The 24,444-nt window shown below is 40.1% G+C and overlaps 1 protein-coding gene across 1 annotated transcript; it reads left to right on the top strand.

Annotated features, from left to right (window-relative positions):
- The first annotated feature begins 18,268 nt into the window (after positions 1–18,268).
- Positions 18,269–19,554, top strand: noto (notochord homeobox). Its single transcript, XM_085767107.1, has 3 exons — positions 18,269–18,715; positions 18,826–19,013; positions 19,129–19,554. The coding sequence occupies exons 1-3, from the start codon at positions 18,325–18,327 to the stop codon at positions 19,333–19,335; spliced, it is 786 nt and encodes a 261-aa protein (XP_085623233.1). The 5' UTR covers positions 18,269–18,324; the 3' UTR covers positions 19,336–19,554.
- Positions 19,555–24,444: the final 4,890 nt, after the last annotated feature.

Below are 24,444 nucleotides of genomic sequence, written 5' to 3'. Positions count from 1 at the left end.
CCCATGATCATTAGTTCAACTGTCCTATAAATGTAGGGGGAACAACGTCCTTCCAGTCATTTGACCCTCATGGCTTCACATGATAATTCAATTAGTTAAATGAGTACCAGTAAATATAATGTGTTTTGCAAACCATGCTGATGTTTTGTTTTGGCACACATGTAGGCATGAGGTTTCGAATAGTAGAGTGAAATCAACCTTTTAGACTTTCTTAAGTGCTGCTGTAAAAAAGTTATCTGTGGATAAATTTAATTACTACAGTGAATCTTATCTGTATTTATCTCTCACTGTGACTTGCTTAAACAAACAGTGAGGGAAGTTGTGGAAACCTGTAATTAGGGCACTCATATAAATGATTCTTCCTCACTGATGGTTTCAACGAATGGTTTATAGGCTATTATATTGTGTTTTTGCCTTTTATTGTTATGTGGTGCTGGGACAAACAAATTTCCCTCCTCGGGGGATCAAAAAAGTTAATTCAATTCAATTCAAACACTCAACAGTCTGTGCTGTTTTCAAACCATACATTTACAGTTGTAGTTGTAGAGGGTGTAGCTGCAAGGAAGGGGGATGTTTGTTTTTTGTTTACACACACACACACACACACACACACACACACACACACACACACACACACACACACACACACACACACACACACACACACACACACACACACACACACACACTGTTGCTCAGCAGTAAAGTCTTGTAGCTCCGTTCTCAGGGTGACCTTTGTGAAAGATGGAATTTGTCAACAGGAGCTGCAGCTGTTTGTAAAAAATGGCCTCTGAATGTGACAAATCAGGCACCAAGAGATGATTCAGTGTCTCACTCCAGTTTTATTCTTAGTGTCAGTGGAGAAAATATCTGAAGATGAATGTAGGCAATCATGTGACTCTGACTCTCCACTGAGACCAAAACAAATTAAATTCTCCTCAGATAAATCAATGTGTAATCGCTGTACAAAGATCCTCAACTACAAGTCGAGTCCTGGGTTGAAAATAGCGCGGAAACACAAATTAAAAGCACAAACAAACAAGCAGTGGTATTGAATTATCAGAAGTAAGCTCTAATTATTCTGCTGTACATTGTGTTTTTTAATTATTACTGATGCAATATGAATTTAAATATTGTAGCTGGTTGAGAAGGAGCTAATATAACCAGGGCCGTTGCAAGGAATGAAAGAATACTAAAGTGGGCCCCTGACTTTTCCACTTTTTTTCTTAGACTACGTATGTATTATGATTTTTTATTTAGCCTACTTTGTTTTGATGCTAATGCAGCATTACTATGAGTATTAGCCAGGGTCTTATGCAGAATAATTCAGTCATACAAAGATTAGACTGGTTTTTTGTGGGCCCTATACAACGGCCCTGAATATAACTTCTTAGTAGTCTGCTGAGCAGCTTAATATAAAAAAATAATAATCATATTTTAGATGTTGGACATAAAATCATAATAAAAAAAGTTTTATACTTCTCAGACACTCAAACTCTACCTGAAATGTATCAGGGGATAATATGTAAACAGGTATAATGCAATATAAATACGTAGGAGTTTGAGTGAATGTGCGTCCCAGTGCTGGGTGAGGGAGGGATCTTCTTACCACAACACTGGACAATTGACAACCCTACAACTTCAGTGCAGGGTACTAACGGTTGATGACCAGCTAGATTGGACACTTAACTCCAGAATTTGCATTTGTCTCATCTGCATTAACATTAACACTAGTTCAAACAGGTCATTAGCACAGCAGCAGCAGCAGCAGCAGCAGCAGCAGCAGCAGCAACAGCTACATTTCAGAGCTCCCAGACTGTCACATGCACACAGGAGACACCACAAACGGATGACACCACCATCACGCTCTGCCTCATTAACATCTCACACTATGTTGCTCGCAAGAAAAATGACTTCATTCTGCAGCAGTGTGTGATGATACGCTGTGTTTTCCCCGTGGCGTGATCACAGAGGTTTATGTCTTAGTCTGTGTGAGATAAACCACTTCATCAGCGGCCTGTTGGAGTCTCTCATGTCAGATTTGTTACAGTTTGTGCAGGATGTTTATCTTGAATTTCTCATGTAGTCTCTCTCCTGTTGAGCTCTGCATAAACAAATCCTCAACTTTGATCACTTTGCCACACAACAATCAAAGTTAGGCCCAATAAAAGTAGCATTGATTCATTCAAGCCCTTTAACCCCTCGTAGCTTCACATGATTCTTAGGTAAAGATTAAATAGATATTGGCCTATAAAGCACCTTCAATCATAGATAAGTGTTGAATGATCCCAACGATACAAAACTAACAAGTTTCTCATTACTTTACAGTGATGGTGCAAATCGGCCTTTGGTTTGATACACGCACACACACACACACACACACACACACACACACGAAGAAACTGAAATTTCAAAGCTCCATCTGATTGGAACAATCTCCCATACCAGTTTAGGTCTATTACTTCTCTTCATGGTTTCAAAGCATCACTTCTAATCCATTTGCACACTCCCTGTTCTTGTTTCTGATTTTTTTCCTTTTATTTATTTATTTATTCTGATTTTTTAATTTAATTTAATTTATTTATTTTGTTGTTCTGGTCTTATTCTTATTTCTCATTCATTTTCATATCTCTGTTGCTTCTTAGTTTTTTTTATCGTAATTTTTGTGACATATTGTTTTCCCCCATTTGTAAGCATGGATATCACTAAGTTGACTACTGAATTGATATCTGGCTGTTTGTGGATTAGCTGGGGTTAGGAGAGCCTCTGTGTCTGTGTGTATAAGTCCTGTAATGTGTTGCACTGTATTTCTTTTTTCTTTACTTGACTTTGTATTATTGTATCATTTTGCGGAAGGAAGGACCCCCTCGAAAATGAGATGACTCATCTCAAGGGGCTATCCTGAATGAATAAATTCAAAAGTTCAAATTCAAACACAACAGATCTGCATCAGCTGAGCTTGCAAATGCTTATCTGAAAAAACCAAACCAAACCAAAAAAACACTCTTATCTGAAAAGTCTTCTGGCAGGAAACCACAAACCCCGAGATAGCGTTAGCTTTCTCCCTCTCCTTGGTGCTCACCTTTTCTGCTATATGCTAAGCTAACAGCTGCTAGCTGTGCCTTCATATTTACTGTACAAACATGGGTGTGTTATCAGTTTTCTCATCTGCCCATTGGCAAGAAGCTAAATAACTGCTCTCCCTCTAAATGTCAAACAGCTCTTTTCACCTCACGCAGAGCTTTGCTCTGTTATTAGCTGGAATTCCTTCTCTCAGCGTTTCTGGTTTCCCTCCCTCAGATAACAGGGTTTTCCAGATAAGCATTTGTGAACTGATCCAATGCAGATTTTGTTGTCAAAACATTTTGTTTCTTGTCTACATAATGAACTAAAAGAGGATTTGGGCCACGACTTTAAAGCGATGACACTTCTAATGAAGGGATTATCCTTTTAAAGAAGTCTTCTGACTTTAATCAAGAACACGAGTTTCATTCCTTCAGCTGAAAACACAGATGACACCAGCTGATGTGTCATGGATGTTCTGCTCTCTACTCCACCGAGGAATGACGGGTATGTGTTTGCATGGAGACGGTCAGTCAGCCGCTGACCCCCCCTCCACCTCCCGGGTCTTCATCCATTACCATTGTTCCCTCTTTTTTGTCTCCACTAGTGTCAATGCAGACTCTCCCTTGGTAAGGGTCATCCCTCCACTGGTCAGCAGCAACCACCACCACTTCCACCATCACCACCCCCACACACCTCCAGGCTCAGGTCGGGCTGAACATCTGCTCATGGAGGAGGCCCGGCAGCCGGCAGATGGACGACTACGCAGCGGCGGAGGGCTCGAGCCTCCAGCCAGGAATTCTGGAGGGAAAGAGAGACAAAAGATGAGGAGGGGACGAAGACGGGAGGCTGAAGAGGGAGTGTGAGGGGGTTAAAGAAAGGAAGGAGGAGGAGGAGGAGGTTTATAGAGTGAAGTGACACATCCTGACAGGGATCTGAGTGTATCTTAAAAGAAGAAAGGAACCACAGATCAATAATCAGAAACATCGTTTTAGGCTTTTTCAAAAAACTCACTTTATAAAAGATGATGATGATGATGAAAGTGAAAGCAAATGATAACTGCTGATCTTTAATGGAAAGTATTATAATATATAATAAAATTTGATTTATAACGTGCTTTTACAAGTGCTCAAAGACGCTTATTATGTTTTTAGCTGAATAAAATAGTTCTATTTACATTTACTTTCTCACATTTAAATTGTGGACTATCTTCATTTTGACTTTGTGATGTATAATTTGTTCATCCCTCAACACCCACTGGCCCTTGGTCCCATTGCTTCTGATAAGGGGGTTAATCATACAAGTAAAGTTTATTATTCTTTTATGAACAATATAAACTCAAATAAAGAAATGACAGAAAAACACAATAGAAACAATATAGATATAAAAAACTTAATAGGAAATTCATTATATTTACAAATTAAATGTGTGACATGAAATAGAAATATCTGTGTCTTTTGAGCCAAATCTGTAATTTTTCACAACAAAACAATAAAACTCGCCTGATTTTAAGCTTGTTTTCAATTTAAAATGTCAGAAAATTAGTTGTTTAATTCATTGAAGATCAGATATTTCACTTTATATTGACACCACAGCAACAGATTGTTTCAGTGGTCGAGTTTTTAGTGCGAAAACATCACTGTTTCAAAGACGTGAACATCTCATCTCAAATGTACATGTGTGGTCAGACCTCCGCCCGGCTCACTGTGCTGTGAATTTACAAATGTGAGGCAGAGAGGGGTTTGGTGCATTTGTGTAGAGCAGCCTGTTAAGTGTCTGTCTGATGATTCCCGCTCCAACTGAAAAACAGCCTCACTGGGAGAATTTGTGTTTGAATACACTCAGCAGCAGTTTAAAGCCTTTAATTAGCTGATCTTAATCTATGCAGCCAGTGTGCAGCTCACACTCTGATCACCACCATCAGCTGTAGATACGGTTTTATGAGCAGGAGCTCCTCATAGTGCTCAAGTCAAAGATCTATGACTTGTCCTTTAATAACTAATGGGATTGAGTATATTTTATAGAAAATAACGGTGATACACACATAAAATAAGTAACAACTCCCCCATTTGTGTGTATGACAAAAGCAGCTTACAAACTGTCTTTTTCTTGTCTTTTCTTTGATAATGGTATAAAAGCACAACAGCAGAAGTTTAGCAAGGAACCAATGGAACAAGAAAAGCAGAACAAACCAATCACAGACACCAGATATGCAAATATATGCAAATAAAAAAAAGATAAGGTCCAAGAAGAAAAGAAGAAACTCTGCTGGGCTTTGTGGAAGAATTTACCTAACAAATATATTATGGTAACCACAACCCAGTATTACAGTAATACTCCTTTACTCGTTTTTATGTTTAATTACTTACTGATCATAACTCCTCTTCCTAACTGCTGCCTAGTTAATGAATGATTTATATTACACCATATCATAACTGAAAGCACATTAGAAAAATGAACAAGCAGCAAGATGGTGTGTGTCATAAACCACTTGAATACAATGCAGTCAGAGATGGGTTTATGCTCCTGACGTCTCACTCTGTTATACCTGCCTGCTTTTCTTATGCAAATGATTTTTTGTGTCTCCATCTTGTTAATGAACTCATAGAAAAGAGCGACATCCTGCCTGTAAATAAGCCCCCGTGGCAGTGAGAGAGCCCTTTTGTTTGACTGCTAATGTGACTGATGGGCACGTGTGTGTCTGTGCATGCGTGTGTGTGTGTGTATGCATGTTGCGTACATCTTGAATATTGTATGGAAAGCAGTTGGCAGCAGTTGGGCTGGTCCATCTGTCAGCGGCAGAGCTGGGGCCTCATTTCTAAAGGATCAGACAGAGAGTTATTAATCATGGATGAGGTCAGGGATTAAAAGTTAATAAGTTCAACAAGTATCAAAGGTATAACGTTATTAAATGTTCATAAACTCAACAATTAGCTGCCCTTCATTATAATGTCCCAAATGATTGATGCTTTATTAATAGTGGATTGACAGTTTTTTTTTTGAATGCCATTCATCTCTGCAGGGGTTAAACCTCCTGTTCAGGTATAATTTCATTGTTTAAGAGCTGCCACCAATTTGTTGGTGTGCTGTAGTGGAGCGTTTGAGGTCAGAGAACAGCTCCTCTGGGTGTTTTGACTGCACACATTTCCTGAGTTATAGTTACCATGAAAATGTGACCTCATTATTTAATATTTCACAGCAAAGATCACGGCACGCACTCTGCTTCAAATACTGTACAAACCCCAACATCCTCTGAGGGAGCACAGCACAGCGTTGGGGTAAAACCCTCTGACAAGTCAAAATGTTTGCCGTCTTTTCAACTCAAAGTGGAAACTCAAAAGTATGCAGTCATTAAACATGAATGTATTGTGTTGAATGTGTTGTGGTATGCATGTGTTTCCTGCTAAATAAATGAAGTCAAAATCAAAACCAGATTTTCCTACTTGCCCTGGAGGAACAGCGATGACAAAAGTAACACATTCTCTCCACAGAGGGATCTTTCTTCACTCTGTTGTTTATACCTGTGAGGCTCAGGTTGTGAAAACGTTTCGCACACTCAGCAGTCCTGTTAATTAAAGTCATAATTTAAAGGTTCAATTAGAAATTTCCTCAAGATAAATTCACATTTGAATTCACAAAATCAACACATCCACAAGGCAGCATGTGACAGCTTCTGCATCACAGCCTTGTCTCATCAATCACTTATAGTACGATGCCACCTGTTGGTTATTTGTGGGACTGTAAGTTTGGAGCAACCAAACATGGGACTACAAAAAATGCCGGACTACAAACATGGTGGCTGCTCTGCCTTTTTTTCTTCCTACAAGAGCTCCAGTCCAGAGGAGTCGAAGAAAGACATGCAGCTTAATTTTCATTTATACAAACAATTTCACCACTGGACTCACCCACATGCAATGTGTATGAGCAGTTATGTTAACGCTGTGAGGTATTTGTTAAACTGATCATCGATGACACATTTGTAAAGATATAAATAATATAAAATATGTTGTGGTTGCCCAACATATCTGCTTATGGTCCAGCATGTTATCAGCCATTTACTTCCATGTCTATTTGTTGATTATTCAGGATCAATAAATTGCTAAAACACACTTTACGTATGAAATGCTGTTAGTTTACACCAGTTTGGACTCACAGGATTTAACCTTTTGAGATTAGATGTTTCATTATTATTATTATAAAAAGCTAAGCCACAGGTCTCTATAGTTGTGAAGTGTGAAGGAGTTGCATCAGTTTATAAAGCAGCTCTAAAGTCAGATCAGTGTCTGCTCCACGTGGAGCTCCTGTGGTATGTATGTCAGCATGACGACACACTGACCCACATACCGTCTACAGTAATGGAGTGACTTATGACAACGTGACTCATAACTTGTGGTTTATTAACCACCACAGTAACACCTCAGTGATCTGTTGTTATAAAGTGTGAAGTCCTAAACCTGAACCTGAACCTGACAGAGGAGGTTAAGTTTAATAAAAGTCACATTTGAGTCAGAACTTGTGGCAAATTAATAAAATGAAGACTTATAATGAATTGAGATGTCTATGTGAATGTGATGTATGAGATTATGAGTTTATTTAAAGCTGCAGTAAAAGTCTGTCTGTGTGACATAGTGTCTCCTGCTTGTTATTGGTTTGTTCTCTGGCACCATCGTGTGGTGGGATCAGGAATGACACTGTGATGAGGTTACAACTGCTTTTAATAGGAGCCAAGATGTTTTTATGCTCATATAAACTGGGATACAACCGTTTCATAATTTTTCTTTTCTCTCAATTTAGTTAGAGAAACATTTTGGGGTTCTGCATTTTATTTCAGACAGATTTGATTTTGACCTCACTATGAACCATTCAAGGGGTTTAAAGGTTGTCTAAAAAACTGAACCAGCTTTGTTTTTGTTCTCTAAGAAAACTGAAGCAATCACATGAATTACAGTTTTGAGTTCATACTTTAAAAAGAGACAATGTTCTCCTGTTAAATTGGTTTGACTGATGAGTTTTTGACAACCAATCGCCAGCTTTTGTTTTCTTCCCTTACATCTTGTCAATTTGCTGTAGACATTTGATTTGCCACAACAGGAAATGCAGGGGTGCAATTAAATCCATTAAAAAAAAAAAACTAAACATATTTTCACTTTCACAGTTACTGATATCTTTTGCCAGTTCCTTCTGTGTTTTAAAAAAAATCCCTAGAGTTATTGTTTTAGTCAGCAGAGGAGCACTGGAGCATCTCTGGATTAAGAAGCGGTCACAGCCTGTATAAAAAAGAGGAAGTGGTGCATGTTCAGGTTTCTCACTCTCTTTGATCTGTTTCTACCTCGTTCGTCCACCAGATGTCACCAGACGTCCAGCAGAGCTACAGCCTACCTGAGCATCTCTCTCTCTCTCTGTGTGTGTGTGTGTGTGTGTGTGTGTGTGTGTGTGTGTGGTCCTGTTTGAAGTGCTCAGTCTGCTCTTGTAAAAACACTAAATTAGCCACTGTGGCCCCCCTCACTCTTTGCATAAGTTAAAAGAAGGGAAGTGAGGTGTAATGTGCCTTGAGGTGGGCTGTCTGCACTAATTATTGCTCCCAGCTCTCAAGAGTCCATCGCAGCCACAAAGTCAGAATATCTGTCTTTGTTTGGGCTTTTCTCCAAGGAGACGGCTGCTTTGATCTGCTGCTTCAGCCTCTGGTTGTCTTCTGCACAGTTCAAAGTGACACGGACACCAACAATAGATACGACGACCAAGGTGGGACGACTGTAAAGCTCGTCACTGCTGAGAGGAGTGCACACTAACACGCTGTTCATCTATGGAATAAATAAATAAATAAATAAACTGTTCATCTGGAAAAAAAATAATCACAATGAAAGAGGAGGAAAATTCATCAATGTCACCACACAGCTGATAAGGTTGATAAACACTTTCCTCCTGGTTGAGTAATGTTTCCGAAAACCTGTCGTGACCAACGTGTAATTAAATATTTAAAAAAGGTTTGTTTCGTTTTTAAAGAAAATAAATACTTTATTGATCCCAGAGATTTAAAATAACAAAGACATAAACTATTCAGTTTCAATTTGTGTTAAACATATATATAAATATACATAGTATGTATATATATCTACATCTACATCTATTCACATGCAGGCTGGGACAATTCATATCTACAGTAACACCACAAAAAGCATAGCATTTCATTTTATATCCAACAGACCAGTACATCTACACTACTTTGTGTGAAGTGTCCTGGCTATTAGTCCACGGTCCTACATGTCCACTTTCAGGGTTCTTATAGATTATATAGCAAATCCAAATAGTCGTTGAACCAGTTATCCATGTTCAAGCAATTTGGTTTTCTTACTTTCCAATTGGTTAGTAGCATCCTTTTCACCGTGAGGCATGCCAATCTGAACAGGCGCTGTATCACACCAGAGTCCACTCCATTTACCCTACCTCCCAATATGCACAGTATGGGGCACATTGGTATATCTATACACAAAATAGACTTCAAGAAATGTATGACATTACACCATAAGCTCTTTACATCTGGGCCACAGCAGGTGCACTAATGTACCAGTCCCACCACAGCCACGCCAACACACATCAGACAGATCACAATTCATTTTCTTACTGTCGTTTTCATTTGGAGTTACATAGGCTCTAAACAACTGTATAACTTTGTTTCTCACACTATTTGATAGATAGTTACAACACTGTAAAAATGTCTTGCCAATGGTCTGTGCTGAGCTGTAGTCCTAAATCTTTCTCCCACTGTAACTAGTTGATAAAATGTCTTCATTACTGTTGGACAAATGTCTTTACCTTTGACTGCCTCCCTCAGTTCCTTGTCAACAGCATCTTTATGACTTGAGGTATATTATATATATATATATATATATATATATATATATATATATATATATTTTTTTTTTTTTTTCTTTTTTTTAAGTTAATGAGCCTTGAGCCTTTTCTGCAAATGAAAACACATATCTCACTGGTCTGACCTTTTGGTAACACTTTATAATAAGTACACACTATTAAGCATTAAATACTGAATTCATCATTTATAACACATGAATACTAAATACTCATTATTATGTAGTTTATAAACATAGTAAATGTTTTACTCATCATTAATAAGCACTAACTGTGTTTATAAACTACATACTAATGAGTATTAATGTGTTATAAATGAAGAATTCAGTATTTATTAATGGTTAACTAATGCCTAATTGTGTACATATTATGAAGTGTTACCGACCTTTCTAAACCAGCCGTCTATTTTCAAGAAATAAAATACACACAAATACACACTGTTTTTGTTTTGTTGTTGTTTGTTGATGGTCATTATACACTGTTGCCCAATAAGTTGGCATAAAATATATTTTTTAACTCTCCTCCTGAAATGATTGTGTGTGATTTATTCTTGATAGAGTGGGAATAATAATAATAGGAATAATACAAAGAAAGAGGGTGTGTCTGAAAACAAAATGATTCAGACTTTACGGGCAACTGTGTTTATTTATATGCTTATACTGTGCTATTAAATATTAATTGAAGTTTCACACAAAACACACTGCAGACAGGTTCACAGCTGGAAACCAAAACAGCTGTAAGTCAGAAAAATGTTACTAAAGCCACAATTTCCATTCTGCAAAAGTCACTCACTGTGTCCATCTCTATTTAATCTCACCTAAAAGACAAGATTTTTTTCTTTCTCTTTTCTAAAATTACACTGTTGATGCCTCAAATCTCTCTCACCACCTGCCCCTCGACAGCTCGGCAGGTGTCACCATGGCAGCAAAGCAACTATGATCACTTCAGCAATTGTTTTTTGCATTTTAAACGTCACAATTCTTTAAAATATGGAAATAAATTACATCTTGTCGGTTGATACTACGAATAAATTGTAGTTTTCATCATTGCAATTGATCTGCAGTAGCAATTTTTAGAGTTTTAAAGCGTTGTGCCTCTTAACTAAAAACTGAATCATGCTGCAGGACAGTAGAGACAGAAACTACTAACGGCAAATACAAACGCCAATACTTCTTTTTAGCTGCACATGCCACACAGCTCTTTCACAAACGACAAAAAAGACCGGAAAGTTAAAGTCACAACTTTCTTCACTTCATGTCTGACCGACAACATCCATGAAACCAAACCAGAGAGAGGCTGAGAGCAGCGGTCAGGCTGAATATGCAGGTTTGTCATCATTTTCCTATAAAAAGGCCTGAGGGGGCGAGTGTGGGGGGTCGAGGAAGTGTGGCAGTAATATAAGCAAACAGAGAATGTGAAGAGAGGAAATGGCCTGTCCTAATAATCACAGCCCAGGAGCAGCAGAGCATTCAGCTCTCTAGCTCTCTCTCTCTCTCTGTCTCTCTCTCTCCTTTCAATGCAGCAGAGCCCCGCAAGCAGCAGCGCTTTATGGACAAGCCCTGACACCCACAGGAAGTGTAAACAGAGGTCAAGTGTTAAAGTCCAACCCGCCAATTCTCACCTCCATTAAAGCCGGGGGAGCCTCCACAGAGAAGTCAATGCACCTGGGAAGTGTCTCCTTTAAAACGCTGCAGTGATTGGTTTCATAAAGCAGCTTTATGTGAAATGTCTACATGACGGCTGCGTTTAATGCATCAATAAAAAAACAATCTACTGCTGCAATACCTGGACCACAGGGGTGTAAAGAAAATAGATATCTACTTCTACAGAGAATTAAAGATGAAACCCGTCCAGCGCTGAGTTTGACTTTTTCTGACAGTTTATCAAGCAGCCGAGTTTGACAGATGAACTCATGCATTACTAATCTTTTGAACCAGCACATCTAAAGCTTGTTAATACTTTACACCTTGTCTGTGCAAAATGGAAAGTGGTGGTTCAGTTTTCTGCTCCATATTTCCAGACAAATGGGAGAACGATCGCAGCCTGAACTGCATTTCCTAAACTCTATAACTGTTCCTTTAACAGGTGACATTTTGACCCAGGAGGCAAAAAGGGTTCAACGTTTCCTCATCAGTTTGAGAGCAATCGTCCACTGTTCAGATACTGTTTTGCTCTCATGATATTTGTTTCCAGCATCTGACTTATAGACAGTATTTGATGAATGATTCTCCGTCATCTGAGAGACACCATCCATCACTCTGGATCAAAACAAACTGGAATAGACATATTTGGCTCGTGTCTGTCCATAGTAGACCTCCATCATATCATTTCATTACATTCTCTATCTAAAGCCACAACTCCTATTGGTGCGCATGACTGAAAATAATTTCTGATAGTAAAAGTTTGCAGTTCTTCAACAGTTTTGATTATAGTAATAGTGGTGGTGGAGTCAGAGTGAGTATAATAAGAGGTAACGAGCCAAAGTTACACGGAAACAAACACATTGGAGATGTAGAGAGAACATAAGACCTGTAGTCTGATCTGCTGTGTAGAAAACACCAGAGTCACAGCCACAAGTCTGAACCAAGTCTGTGCTGCAGTGACACGAGGATCCTAAAATATCTGCACTGACAAAACCGAGAGACTTCGAGCTTACAAACAGTAAATCATATGTTAAAAGTCTGCAAAGACACCGCAAAACCCAAAGTGTCCCACAGGACGGTGCAAATCAAAAGATTAAAATACAGTCACTGTTCAGTGTGTTCTGCCCAGTGGTGGACAGTAACGGAGTAAATTTACTTGAGTACTGTACTTAAGTATACATATCCAGAGGATGTGTACTTTACTTGAGTATTAGATTTCTTTGGTACTTATTACTCTTACTTGAATACATTTCCAAGACAAATATTTTTACTTTTACTTGAGTTAATTTCTAGGAAGGCTGAAAAGTACTTGTTACTTTCAGGTCTGCTCTTTTTTTTTCTTTTCTAAAATACTATGAACACAAGCTGTGTTTGTCAAAGAAGGAAACCCTAACCCCTAAAAGCAGCACATCAGTGCAGCTGGTTTCAAAGAGTTAATTGTCAGAAACAAGAGTTAAAAGGTCCTTCAATTCATTTAGAAAAAATTATAGTAATTCATTGATGTGAAAAATAAGAAATTTACTCTTACTCTTATTTTTACTTAAAGTAAATTTAAAAGCAAGTAGTACTTTTTTCTCTTACTCGAGTAACACGTCGACTGAGCAACGAGTACATTTTGACCAGTAGTATTTGTAGCTACTCTTACTCAAGTACTGGGGTCGAGTACTCTGTCCATCTCTGGTTCTACCTGCACTGCACTGATGCTTTTCTTTATCATATCACTAACAGAGTCAGCCTGATATTTCCTCAATTTCAAAATCCATCGATTGATAGTTTGACCGATAAAACATCACTAAATAACAACGGCTATTTTTTGACTAAACCTCTGGAGGCTGGAATCAACTGTTTCACTTTTCTTGCTTGAAAAACAACAGTAGCTAATTGTGAAAATCAGACATTATGATTCTCGCCTTTCCAGCAGGTCGGGCTCTCTGCAGCCCGGTGCTGTGTAGTGTCAGACAGGTCGAATACACACACACACACTCTGTTCCCAGGACAGGACGGTCATGTCAGTCCACAGATACCGTTCAGGAGGAAAGTTAATCCCTCATTAAGTTGTTAATGACATGGACACTCATTTCTGTGAATGGATGGATGGAGGACTCTCTCTCTCTCTCTCTCTGGGCCTTAAGTGGCCACTCGGAGCAGCTCGTACAGTAGCTCTTCACAGCACTGGGTGTCGATGCTAATGGCTGCAACACATGTAAATGAAAAACACACACAATCTGCATAGTGACTTGCAAAAAAGATGCAGTTTTCAGTTGCTGGAATTAGTCGGGTTATTTCACAGTTTAACCTCGGAGATGGTCGTGTCGATCCACTGAATTTCCTGACTAATGGGGTTTTTGTTCTCGGCACAGTGACAGAAGAGAAAACTGAAAAGTCTCACTTCTGTCTCCACTGACAGTTACAAGTTTATAGAACAAAAATTAAAGACACAATAAAAGTAGATAAGAAGAGTCTACAGCTTCTCTCACAGCTTAATTTGTTATTACTCTGCCTCAATTATGTAAAAACACCACCAAGGCTTCAACTGCAAAGGGTTCAAATGCCTAATTATTATAATGAGGAGCATTAAAAGACTTGAATGACACGCACCTGGACCATAAAGACATGTCCCGTCCACATATGGACTTGTTTGGACAAGACCTGAGAGCTGCGTTTGACAGTCATCACTACATCACTGTGATGTTTTCATTTTAAAATGACATGATTATGTAAAACTGATCTGAAAACTAAAATTCTGCTTATAAAGAACATTATTATAAACTATGTCTATAGCTCAGCACATATGTTTGCTTTTCAAAGTTTCTTTTTGATAATTTACTAGATACTGTGAGTCCTGGAAAAATTTAAAAATTAAAATGAAAAATAATGTGATTGATATAGTGCAGGTGCTACGATCAAATATCTAAATGTTTCCCTTAGACAACATTACATTTGGTTCATGTTTTACATTTTGTTGTTCTGCACCCCTGTGTATTATGTGTCAAAACATTGTTGTGGACACAAAAAATGGATGTTGGGAGCATGAATTAAAAATCACGCAACGATGTTTGTCACTTTCATGCCCCCAAAAGTTAGATGAACTAATTTTCTAATGGTATACCTCCAGAGGTTCTTATAAATTATTCATTATCAAACTCCTATATGAATTTTTTTTATGAGATTTTTCTCTAATCTGGCTCAATCATGTGACTTTCTATCAGGCTGTCACTGATTGTACAGATGTGAAAACATCTCAAGAGAAACCTTTTCTACTAACAGTGGAGTTTTAAAACTATACTGGTGAAACATTTCAGTGATTTTCCTATTTTTACATAATTTTTAATTAATAAAGTGACTGAGCCAGACAAAGAAAAACATGGTGGTGAAAAAAAGTAATGAAAGACTTGGGACACCAAAAGTAAATGTACATTTGCATTGTAATATTTCATCTGCAAGGAATGCATCTCAGGTAAAGCTGAATATATTTTGCACATTGTTTGCACATTTGTTCTTTGGAGGAACTAAACTTCAGCTCAAACTGACTGTGATGCTGCTGCCTGAAGACACAGCTACACATGTATCTCTCCACAGCAGAGCCTGGATGTGTATTGGAGCCAGACGGAGCGTACCTGCCCCGTTGCTGGACTCCCATTCATAGTCAAGGTGAGGGCCAAGGCCCAACCAGGTCCCGGTAAATGAGCCTCAGTCCCAGCAGCGAGGTGACAGAGGGCAGGCCGCTCTGGATCGTTCTGTAAATGGCTTCATAAACTCATTAGCGATGGATGTGGCGTGGACAGGAAAGGCCCAGATTACAGTGCCTGTTAAATGTGTCGGGCAGGTGAGAAAACGATCCCCTTTCACCTCAATAATAATAATGATGACGGTGTTTCTCCATGCTTTTGTCTCATTCAATCATGTGTGAACTGAGCTACAAGGTGAGACAGCACAGAGCACAAGAGTTTCTCTCCCTATTCCTGTAGCTCTCACTTCACTGTTACTGGTCACGTCTCCTCATATTTATAGCAGTTACAGTTCAGAGGTCAGAATCTTAATCTCTCCTCATGAAAAATGACCTTTTATAGAAGTATTAAGGCCCATGAATGTTGAATCTGCCATAGATCAGAGAACAGGCTTTTATTTGTAAGTTAGAGGTTTTATAAATGATGAAAACTGATTTAGTGACACTTTCCTCACAGATATCTCATGTTCTCAGAGGCTGTTTGTTTTAACCTTGTGGAATACAATTAAACTTGGCCACTGGATATTCAGATCAATTTCAATAAAAGTGCACAGATAAACTTTTGTAAAAGAAGAAAATAAATCAAATGTAGCTGCACAGGTACAGTTTTACTTTGAGATGTCTCCCCTGTGATACTACTGTCACTATTAAAACTCCTGTCACATGTTCTGAAGATTTTACTTCATAAATGGGCAAAAACGTTATTCAAAAAGTGTATTTAAGGCTTTAAAAACAAATAATTCTCCATCATTGGCTGAGTCATTTATCACGGCGGGCACCCACAAGTGGAAAGGTGGATGTTTTATGCGATAAATACAGAATAGTTCTGCTCTATTTTGGTTGATTTTCAAATTGCAGTGCAGAAAGTTGCTTTGGTAAAAATGGAAAATAGACCCCTGCATATATCAGTGCACCTGAAGTGAACTGATACCACTTGCACTTCTACCAGTAATGAAATAAACACATATAAGAGGAGCCTCCTGAACATGTTGCAGACCTGCAGATACTGACTGGATGAATGAGCTCTGATGATGAGGAGTTTCAAGCTTTTGGAGCGAGAGGCTCATTTGGGAAGGATGGCCCATACAGAGCTATTAGAGAGAGCTGGCCCTCAGCTCTCTTTCTCCTCTCAGGCCATGACTATGAAAAGAGGACTCTCTGGGACAATGGTCCGTGTATTCCTTGTCTGGCTCCAATACACAAGCAGGACATGCTGCCTTCTCATTAGAGGACACAGAGGTGCAGCTTCTGCAGGTTTCACTCATCAGATGTACAGGAGGAACAGTGAACAACAAGAAGATTTAACTCCACACTCTCTATAAAATGTCCAAATGACAATGTCCAACACCAGCAAATATGCGTAAGACAAACTGGAGCAGTGTTAATTTTATCCAACACTGGACCATTGGAGCATGATGTTCAGTCATAAACTATATAAACTTTAATTATTCCACCTAAAAACGAATCTTTAACGTCATTATTCAATGTTTAATAGCGACTTCAAGAGTGAATGTGAATGAAACGAGCTTTTCTGCAGGGCACGACAGTAAACACCGGTCCTGGGGTGGGTGGTCCGGTCGTGGAGGCATCAGAAGACGCATCCGTATTGTTCAGAGCGAGTCGAGAAAGTCTGTGTTTGCCCTCTTCATTAGACATTCAAGTGTCAGCGAAGGAGAATAAATAAAACGCACCGAGGTCAAAGGGAGCGAGCGGTTCTCCCTCGGTGTTTAAATGTGTTTTAACAGTTACTTAAGGCTCTGGAGTCGCTCTCTGCCACTTCCAAATGATGGAAATGAGCCTGGAAAGTTTGCAGAGCTGGCAATAATCCAAGTTGAAAGAGAGACTGTCTTTGTCCTCGGGTTGTGTAAGAAAGTAAATCACTTCCTTCAAAGAGGCCGCGCAGCTCTTCATCTCCAAAACCTCCGAGAGAACAAGTGGTTTAATTCTCGGAGGATATTTGTTCCCTGTGCAACTTCTATCTCACAATAAAGGTCTCTGTTCAAAGTGAGTGTCCTAATGAGACTGCATGGCTTTTTTTTGTATTTAAACACAATAAATAAATCCAGTCTCTGGATTTAAGGCTTTAGAGCAACTTGGATTGTTTTAGGGATTCAACCTTTTCCCAGTCAGAGAAGTCACTTTCAAAAGAGAGACAGGGACGGGATCAACCTGTGGATTAACACACTGAGTGAGTGAGATTAGTGCAGTTGCAGTTTGGTATAAAAACCCCAGCAGCACCGCTCTGTCGCCGCACCTGAGCCGCTGAATTTGACGCCTCCATTACGCGGCGCAGTTATTCCAATTTGAAGAGCGACACCGCTGCTGTTAAAAGACACACTCTGAGAAAAGAGCTCATTGATTCTGTACAGGAAAAAGATGATGGACTGTTTACACACAGGGAGGTGTTTCTGAGACAGATAGAAAACAACAGCCTGGATGAGAAGGCTGAGAAAAAAAAAAATCAAAATCGAGAGTAGATCAAATTAATTAAAGCAGCACAGTAGATTCTCTGTAAATCTACAACTTTAAGTCGGCGTCCAATTGTGAAGCGACTTGTTCCGCTGCTTAAAGCATCTGTCGGGCAGCCGGGACTTAAAAGGCTCCAAAATAAGATGATTTGGTAACATCAAGGCTTTCCCAGCGGTAATGATTACATTTGGACTTAAGATCCATGCAAGAATTTGTAGCCCAGTAAATCTCCCCACTTCCCTGCCCCCACCGCTCTTCAAAAGCCTTGTCATTCAAAGGGTGAGGATGTTTGACAATCCCAGCTTGTACTACTCCTCCAATTAATTGGATACGTTGTCGGGATGTTCGTTTCTCTCATCTGCTACTTAGAAAGACAAAGGATCGATGGGGGGCTGTTGACACCTCTGCGTCCGGGCGGGGTATAAATGAGGAGCCGGAGCGGAGCAGCTCATTCTCTCTCTGGCTGCACTTGGAGCAACAACTCGTTTTCTACAAAGACCCTCGAGATCTTATATTTTTTTCTTCCACTTTTCTTTAAAAACAACATCTGGCAGAATGCAGGTGCCGAACAGACCCGTCGGAGCTTATGGATACTCTGTGCGTAATTACGCACCAGCGTCGCTGTTCCCGCAGTACCAGGGGAGCCAGTGCGCGTCTTCGACCAAACCTCCCAGTGGGAAATCTTTCACCATCGACGCTTTGCTCGCCAAACCGGAGGACGCGACCGGCGGCCGGACCAGTCCCTCTCATTGCGGAGTGAAATATCAGCCAGCGGCCGCGGTTCTGCCTCTCAACGGACACGTGGGTTTACCCATGGCACCAGCACCTTACGTCTACTCGCCAACCATGTTGCACTCGGCTGTCCACTCCCAGCCCGGCTACTCCATCTACTGCTGCCCGCCGTTCACCTACCAGTCTACGTGTCGTGGAGCTTTTTACGCACAAGGTAAATTGAGTTTTTCTTCAGACTTAATTGAACCAACAAAGCAAAACTGAAAAAACCTTCAGGTGACAGTGTGATTGACAGTTTTTTTTTTCTCTCTCTCTGTTCCACAGCTTCAATGTCCAAAGTCAACGCAGGTCTGCACTCGTTCAAGAGCAAAGGTGGGAAGTCCAAGCGGATGCGCACCAGCTTCACCAGCGAGCAGCTGTCCCGGCTGGAGAAGGAGTTTGCCCGGCAGCAGTACATGGTCGGCTCGGAGAGGTTCCTCCTGGCCTCCGCCCTGCAGCTCACAGAGGCTCAGGTGTGTATTTCATAGACTGCAAATCTACTTTAGGACATTTAAAATTTATCCTCAAACGCACAGATATAGACACTCGTGCAATGTTTCTAATGTGCATCTTATTTCCTGTCTCCAGGTCAAAGTCTGGTTCCAGAACCGACGCATCAAGTGGCGCAAACAGAGTCTGGAGCAGCAGCAGGCCAAACTGGCCAAACTGGGTCTGGCTGCTCCGCCGAAAAGTCCCGGATCTCAGGGACACGGAGATGAAGGCGACGAGGATGAGGAGTTCTCCGACTCAGACGTGGACATCGACGTGTCCGATGACTCCACCGACCACTGCTAACCCTCCAACACTGGACTTTTTAAAAACAAAAAACAAACAGACTCTTTGTGTAAATAACCGCTGAGAAAGGAGGCGTCCGTCTCCAACTATGAATATTTAATAGATGTATAGTTATATATTTAATTTTCTACATTTATTGCTCTTTGTGCAGAGGCCACTTCACGTGTTCATTGTTTGTATATTTGAATGAAATATTCAGAAATATATTTTATGACACTACCTGCAACCTTGTCCTGCTTGTTCCTTTGTATTCTCACACTGGGAGTTGGAGTTTAATAGAGTTAGAGAGATAAAATATGACATTTTCTGTAGAAAATCTGAACAGAAAACATTTAACATCTAACTTTTCAGTCATTTAAGAACTGAAGACACAACTTTAAACAAAAGTTCAGGCTGTTTCTGTATTGTGGTGATCTGTGTGCATGGGTTTAGATGCTACACCTGTTGTTCTGCTATTGTCAATCAAAACTGATCAAGAAACACAAACCTGCAGCAGACAGATCAGCTCAGTTTCTGGGTGAAACTCCCATAAAAGTGCTGTGTTTTCTCAAATATGACCTCTTATTATTATTATTTTATTACTTTGAGAGAAATCTTGAAGATATGTTGATGTTTGATAAGATAAAACTCAAAGCATGGATACAGATAACTGTCCATGTTAAATCCTATGAGTATATCTATATTATGAGAAGACTGGTTTACAAACAATGAGATCCATGTTCACTTTTGCAGCCTCGATTTAACTTTCTCTGTCTTAATATTTCCCTGAGTGCGAGTTAATCTCCACATTAGTTCCAGAAAGTGACTTGGCTCAAAGAGAAAGCTGCCTCCTCCTCCTCCTCTCTAATGTATCTGGGTACAATCATCACTGTGGCCCTCTGACCTGTGCTTATTGCTGCTCCATCTGTGGCCGCTTTAGAGACGCTGCAGACATTTCCTCCCAGGTTTGATCTAACCTTAATTCTGGGACTGACTCGGGTTCCCCTCTGATTTAAGCTAAGCAAATAAATAACCCGCTCGAGGGGGATTAGCTGGGATATCTGTAACCCGGGGTGGTAGGGGTCAGTCTGTCTCTGGGCCATGAGAGCATGAGTCTCACTGTTTAATCTGTTTAAACGGTCAATACGCCCGTTCTCAATGGACAGGTCTCACACATGCCCACCCACCGCCAGCAGGTGTCCTGTCTCTGCTCTATTCAAACTCCTCGTCTTCCCTCTCGGGGCGGAAAGGGACTCGGGATGGAGCAAATGAGTCCATCAGAGCAGCTAATTGGGGTGGTGAAGCTGAAAGTCCTGTCGCTCGTATTAAACAAAGAGGGCTGATGGGAACATGAACTGTGGGCTTCTGTCTCTTTAACTCTAAAACACTCAAGACATTAGTTAGTAAATGTATCTCATCATACTTTATGAGAAGATTTAAGAGGAGAGATAATAATCAAGGGGATAATAAAGATTTCTTATATCTAAACTGTTTCATGTCCATTTTCCTATTATTCAAATGAACCAAAAGGTATCTGGACTCAACCAATCACCTCACAAGTTACCCCCTAAAAACACAAGTAACACGCTGGAGTTACAACTAAACTAATAAAGTTTCATCAAAAGGATGAAACTTTACTTAAAGCAGTTTATCCTGGGCCTAATTAAATGTGTTTTTCCTTCTTGGGTTGTTTGTTTCAAGATATTTTGGCTTTAAAAATAACATCAAATTGATACTTTGACATGACTGAAGGTTTTCTTTTTCTATCTATGATTATTTATCGACTCCTTCACAAAGTGCTGCTCTTTAGAGCTGCAATTATCAACTATTTTCAGTTTTTATTAATTGATTTGTTTCCACAAAAGCATGAAATTCTTGTGTTTTAGAGGAAAATAGCTTAATTTACACTAAATATACAGCAGCTATGGAGTTTCTATGTTTTCCTGTAAAAAGATATATTTCATGAATAAGAGTCTCTTTCTATGAACATCCCCCAGCTCATCAAAGAAGTTCAACAGCAGAAAGACTAAAGTTGATGTCATGACACAGTTGGTCACATTGATGTCTAATGGAACATTTACAGGTTTGTTCTTCTTTTGCATTAAAGTATAGCAGCTCATCAAAGACATGAACCCACTGCTGTAACGTCACTGCTGCCAGATTGAGCTCTGCAGCAAACGGACGAGGAGCCTCAGAGCTTCACAGCAGAGGACGGCGGCTGGTGACAGTATCAAAGGGAAGAAGTTTAATAAACAGTAACAGAGCTGATCTCCTCCTCTGTCTCTTGTCCGCCCCCCCCCCTCCCTCCCTCCCTGCTCGCCTGATTAGGGCTGAAGCGTCACTGAGGGAGCAGAATTTGTGTAAAAACCCCAGAGAGCCGTTTCTGATGTGATCAGCTGGGAATCTGAGCTCCCTCCTCTCCACAGTCCAACGTAATCCCATTGAGGGACAGAAAGAAGCAGCCAGAGGCCTGATGGGAAAACCTGGAGAGTCCTGGGGAGGCGGGGGGGAGGCGGGGGTCAGCGGGCTCATCGTCCCAATTAGCACAGGGCACCTTAGCGGCTGGACGCAGGCCAGAGCCGGTTCAGGTTCTTAAGACGCTCCCCAGGCTCCGGACCGAAGCCTCTTATGAACAGACAACTGTTACATCTTCATTTGTCTGCTGGACTGTTGGATCTTAATCAACTCGTCCTGGTAACAGAGACAATAGAGTTTTTATTCTATTACCCACAGTTAGACAATGTTGTGTCTCTACTGGCTCATTTAAAAAAAGATAAAACAACGTCTGAGATGAAGTTCTCAGATGTGAAGGTTTTCAGCTTTTCTTTGGTTTTATGAGAGAGATCTGAGATTAGAAGTGTTGGTCTGACACAACAACACTCAGAGACGTCACAGCAGTTTTCTAACACTACATAAATATTACTGGTGATGGAAATCTTGTTCAGTCCCTCTTTGATCTCAGATAGATAGTCTGGTCTGAGCAGGCCGTCCTGGTGAAAGGTCAGCCTGGATACAATTTCAGAAATGATGTAGAAACTGAAACTCACCAGCTGTTGATGAGCAGTTCAGTCATACTGGGCGTACGCTCTCTTTCTAGTGTGGAAATGACCATAATGTATACAATGTCAAACTCAAAACAAGCTAAATATGGAGGATTAGTATTTATTTGGTCAGAAATTTCAAACTCAAGGAGGAACCAAACCCATTTCTAGTTTTAAATATGAATTGTGCTCAGTTTGTCAGGCTGCAAGTTTCATTATCAGTGCTTCAGTGGAACACACCAGCTTGGACATATAACTTGAAATAGCCTAATTGTTTTGTCTGACCAACATTTTAAAACTATAGATATTACTTTTTACTAATCCTTATATTTGACAACACAAAGTCGCTGGGTGTTTAGTTTTTGCTTGAAGAACAGTTCACGCTGTCCTCGATGGGATTTACAGTTCTTTAAATGTTAAACTTGATCTCTCTGCTGATGAATCCATCACTTGTTGCTGATGCTCAACACTTGACTCGCTGTCAGTATTTAATAATACTGTTACAGGAGGATTCCTCAGTGTCTCTGTATCGTTCAGTGTCCTCTCCCTAAATGTAAATGTTCCTGTGGTCATATGACTGAGCTCAGCTTTCAGCCCCTCAGATTGTAATGCAGCTCCGAGGAGAAGGTGTGAAAGTTCTCATGGAGAGCAATAACCTGCAGCTCCAAAGGGGAAACACTGCACTTCATTTGACCATCGCGTGTTTTAGGGTAGGCGATTGTAAAATAAAAAAAATAAAAACCCCTCCTTTGCATTTTATTTGCAGAGTCGAGGGCCATTCTACTCCATCTAATAGTCATTAGCTTTCATTACAAGCGTTTGAAGTGGGAGCGGGCCTTTGTCTCGTCGTGAAAAGGCCGCATTTGAGACGCACAATGACTTCTGACACGGGCACCAGAGGACCAGGACCAGAGCAGCCGCAGCAGTGACGCGGCTCATCCCGAGGGGCTTGGAGAACACGCTCGTTTTCTCTCAGGAAGTAGCAGTTCCTGTTCACATTCAGGGACAGAGACGGAACAACACGAGGGATTTAGAGAGAGAAAAAAACCCAAATATGAAGCAGCGCGGGAGGACCAGACTCCAGGAATTCGCTGCTTCTCCAATTACGCACATCCAGTTGCGCGTCTTTTACGCACGATGATTGTGTCTTACAATACATCCCTGCAAAATCAATTAAGCTACTTTTACGTATCTAAAGTACGTTTTTGTCTTGACGTATTTAGCTCATATAAATGATAACTAGGTTTACCACAAATATGGGAAGTAGCAGTATTTGGAATCTGTATTTCTACCATCGTATAAAAAATGTAAGAAACTGACTCTGATAAACCAGTTGATATGGTTCAACCATATCTTTTCTGAGTGGGAGCTCCTGTGCTTTTCTCCAGGCCTTGTTAAATGCGGGGTGTTTGTTTATGCTGAGCAGGGCAGGCCGGTGGTACAGGTGGCTAAACGACCCCACTTCTCATGCAGGTGGCACAAACGCAGCGACGTGCTACTTTTCCCATCTCGTTATAATGGGGTGAAATTTTCCAAGTATTTAAGTGGAATAGATTAGCTGAACACACAAAGCTAATGCGAAACAAAATGGCCAATTAGTTTATTAATGAACGCGGGAGGTGCGGGAGGAACTCACGAGCTCCTCAAGCAGCTGGACCCCGCGCGAGACTGGAGGTGGTTTTAATCAACATCATGGAGACGGATCAGCTGGGAGAAGACTGGAGAGATAATAATGAAAGGCCAGAAATTAACACAAAGTATAGCCCATAATAATCCCATTAAACTATCTTAAGTATTTTATTCTAGGATTATTGTTGGAGACTAGTTATTACTGATTAATATTCTGTTATATTTCAGAATAAAAGGGAATTGAGGTGCATTTAGGCTTTTGATTATGTATTTCAGTGAATGGAAATGTATATAGATGATCTCCTTTGACAATGGCGTAAGGGGATTTATAAGCGTGAAAATATAAAGAGAATTAAACAGTAATTTATGTGGAGCTTAATCTGAATACTTAGGAGTCGTAACGATCTAACATTGACACAATAATGAGATTGAATATGGGATTTATCACCTACTAAGTGAA

The sequence above is a fragment of the Trachurus japonicus genome, chromosome 22 (genome assembly GCF_045865225.1).
Source record: "Trachurus japonicus isolate A0001 chromosome 22, Traja_1.0".
In the NCBI taxonomy this organism is placed as follows: Eukaryota; Metazoa; Chordata; class Actinopteri; order Carangiformes; family Carangidae; genus Trachurus; species Trachurus japonicus.
The sequence above is the reverse complement of the archived record's forward strand: the minus strand, read 5'-3'. Positions and strand labels throughout refer to the sequence as shown.

What these genes read in the sequence shown, in the direction of transcription:
- noto (XM_085767107.1), top strand. Translation starts at nt 18,325, where the DNA reads ATGCAGGTGCCGAACAGACCCGTCGGAGCTTATGGATACTCTGTGCGT. An exon ending in TGGAGCTTTTTACGCACAAG is followed by an intron (nt 18,716 to 18,825) that starts GTAAATTGAGTT and finishes TCTGTTCCACAG; the next exon opens with CTTCAATGTCCAAAGTCAAC. An exon ending in TGCAGCTCACAGAGGCTCAG is followed by an intron (nt 19,014 to 19,128) that starts GTGTGTATTTCA and finishes TCCTGTCTCCAG; the next exon opens with GTCAAAGTCTGGTTCCAGAA.